The sequence below is a fragment of the Mauremys mutica genome, chromosome 12 (assembly GCF_020497125.1).
Source record: "Mauremys mutica isolate MM-2020 ecotype Southern chromosome 12, ASM2049712v1, whole genome shotgun sequence".
Taxonomy (NCBI): Eukaryota; Metazoa; Chordata; order Testudines; family Geoemydidae; genus Mauremys; species Mauremys mutica.
In genome coordinates, this window is record NC_059083.1 from 64762998 (window position 1) to 64766124 (window position 3127).

Here is a 3127-nt window from a genome sequence, read left to right on the forward strand (position 1 = left end):
TCTGAAATCTGGAAAGAGCGAGTTATGAAGAGCACTAATTGCTGTGCCTTGAAGAGCCTCTGCATCTGTAAGTACAGTGTTGCCTAGTGGTTAGAGCAGGGGACTGGGACTTTAGAACATGTGGGTCTATTCCTGTTTCAGCAGCTGACTTGTGTGATGGCAAGTCAATGAAACGCTGTGCCTCGGCTTCCTTGTGCATAACACGGAGACGATAATGTTTCCCCTCCTTGGTAACGTGCTGAGACCTCAGCGGGGAGTTGCTAGATCCATGCAGAGAATTCTTTTTAAAAATGCACAGGAAGTGTTATAGATCCAGCTTCTCTTCTCCCTAATCACAGTGTAAAATGCTCTGTTCGGGAACAGAAGGTTACCAGCTACAATGGGTACGTGAGTGCAGTTCCTACCAGCGGAATGAATGTTCCTCGCTCACTGCAGCTCCGAGTTTGGCCCCATGCCTTAATTTGCTTCTAATTCTGTCCTTCAGCTGCAATTCCTTTGGCATGGCCTAGCGTTATCATCACAGGGAATGGGAGCCAGGGGTCAGAGCGATAGGAGGACTCCTGCGTTCGTTCTGTGAGCATCAAAGGGGGGCTGGTCTTAGGCGCCATTGGAGAAAGCTCAAAATATCACTCTCTGAGACGAGTGCTTGGTTTGAGGGGTGTCACTAACATTGACGATGCCCATCTGTGCTGTCGCTAACGGGGTCAACGGCTGTCGATTCTCACTTGTGTATGGGGGAGGAGAATTACTGGGGGAGGGGAAGGAAAGGTCGCCCAGGGGGGTGAGTGAAAAGTTCTTCATCCCACCTTGGACAGCCGAGTATTCTGACTCAGTGCACAGGAGGAAGCTGAGGATTCTCATTTGTGTGTTTCCTGACCAAGGCCAGGGGTAAGACCCGCGCTTGAGACCTGATTCTCTTCCCATGTACACCAGTAGGTTGCTACTACCAGTAACCATTACAGTAACTAGAATGAAGGAGACTCAGGCACAGTGGATTTATACCACTGTAAAACCAGGGTGAGTTAGTCCAGAACCAGCCACGCTTCCCTCAAACCCTCCAGTACCTCCCTACAAAATTCAAACTGGATTAACACACAAGTCAGAAACACAAGCTGCTTTTTCTTTAATTGTACTGTTTTCACTTCTTATACAACCAGCCACGTCTAGTCTAGCATTATTGCTTAAAAAAAATAAAACCATCTAAACTAATATTTCAATAACTTAATTTTAAAATGTTGTGGGACAGCTGTAATCATTAAAAAAGTGTCAATGTTACAGGCTCTCATTACAGATGGGAGAGAAATACATCAATGCACCGTAAAAAAAAAAAGAGAATGAAAAAACCAAAAGGCTTTGGGTGAGAAACAAAATCAATGGTATTGGAAATAAATGAGTGCAGATTGCTATGGTACAATCTCTGGACTCAGCGTTAACGCATTATGAATCTGCTAAGACTTTGCCTTTACAATGTTGCACTTTCAAGCAACGCAATACTGAAGTCAATATTGATTTTTTTTTCTTGGAGATGTGTTTTACCTTCAGGCACTGTTGTTTCCCACAGGAACATGAGTGAGCACGTAAGTCTCTGTGCAATGCTGACTGCTTGTGGAAAGGGATCTCCCAGAAATCCTCTGAAATCGATTCCTCCTCTGGAAGTACCCGCTGCTGCTATTGAAAGAGCGTTGCCTGTTCCTCAAGTATTCCTTGTAGTTTTTGGTCAACAGGGTGTAGAGGAAAGGGTTGATGCAGCTGTTGCTGTAGGTCAGGCAGGTTGTCAGATAGTTAATGTTCCTCATGGCCTTGGGGGACAACGGGAAGGATTCGTAGTATTGGAAGAGAAGCTGCCAGATCCAGAAGGGCAAGAAGCAAGCCCAGAAGACCAGCACTATCGTGAAAATTAGATACAGCACTTTTTGATTAGGCAGCCGCTTGGTCTGTTTGAAAGAGGCAGTTTGGGACACCCAGTAGGTCCTGGCTAGTCTAATGTAAAGGTATCCAATGATCACCCCTGGGCCAACAATGCTGGTACAGAAGAGGATGGTCAGATAGATTTTGTAGGACAGCTTGCTCCAGGTGGGCAGGCAGATGCTTTTGCGGTCTCTTTGCACCAGCTGGATCATGATGAGCATTGGGAGCGTGAGCAGCAGAGACACCACCCAAATGACGATCGCAATGGCTTTCCGGTAGCTTTTGGACCTCTTCACCGTGTCCAGGGGCTTCAGCACCGCGAAGTAGCGCTCTGTGCTCATGACCGTCAGGGTGAAGATGCTGGCGTGCATGGTGAGGAAATCCAGACTGAACAAGATGCGGCAGCCGACGTCTCCAAAGTACCATTCCTGGATGAAGTATGTCCCAACGATGAAAGGGATGGTGAGCAGGTAGAGCAGGTCTGCCAAGGCAAGGTTAATGATGTAAATGTACATAGAGGCAGAGTATCTCAGGTAATGGCACATCACCACCAGGGTGTAGACATTGCCCGTCACACCGATCACACACATAATGGAGAGGATAGTCCCGATGGTGCAAGTGGCTACCATGTCTTCCATTGAACTGGCAGCTGGAGCATTGTCCCAGGTGGCATTGTAGGAAATGTTGGGGCTGATTCTGAATGGGCTCCCTTCACTTGCCTCCATGGCCATCATGGTGGTTGCTGAAAACCTGCTCGCTAGCTCTTCATTTACAGACATCCTCTTGAACAGCTATCTCAACAGTTCTTCTCATACCTTGGGCATTCCCAGGTCAGTTCTTTTCAGCCAGGGGACATGAACAGGTACGAGGAGCAGGATAATTTCTTAGCAGGTTTTCATCGGATAGAGAAAGGACTCCCTGACAGTGATCTGCACAATGGATCCCAGTTTCTACACAAGGCAAAATGTATTAGAAAAAAAGTGAGTTAGATGTTTGGCAAAACAACAGAGATTATTATGCGGTAGCCACCCCGCTCTGAGGCACATTTTTGCACTGCTTGTGCAGGCTGCAGATGTTCTGCAATGGCATTACTTGCGTGTGCAAAGATGCACGTAATTTTTTGCAAGATCAGGCTGTGGAGGGCCCTACCCCTCACTATAGTGCCATTTCCCAGGTTGCTAGTCAGAGGGAGGCTTAGGAGGATGTGAAGATCACTAAA

The 3127-nt window shown here is 47.1% G+C and overlaps 1 protein-coding gene across 1 annotated transcript; it reads right to left on the reverse strand.

Annotated features, from left to right (window-relative positions):
* Positions 1 to 1243: 1243 nt before the first annotated feature.
* On the reverse strand, positions 1244 to 2799 carry UTS2R (urotensin 2 receptor). The gene has a single exon (XM_044983714.1). The coding sequence runs from the start codon at positions 2685 to 2687 to the stop codon at positions 1539 to 1541; it is 1149 nt and encodes a 382-aa protein (XP_044839649.1). The 5' UTR covers positions 2688 to 2799; the 3' UTR covers positions 1244 to 1538.
* Positions 2800 to 3127: the final 328 nt, after the last annotated feature.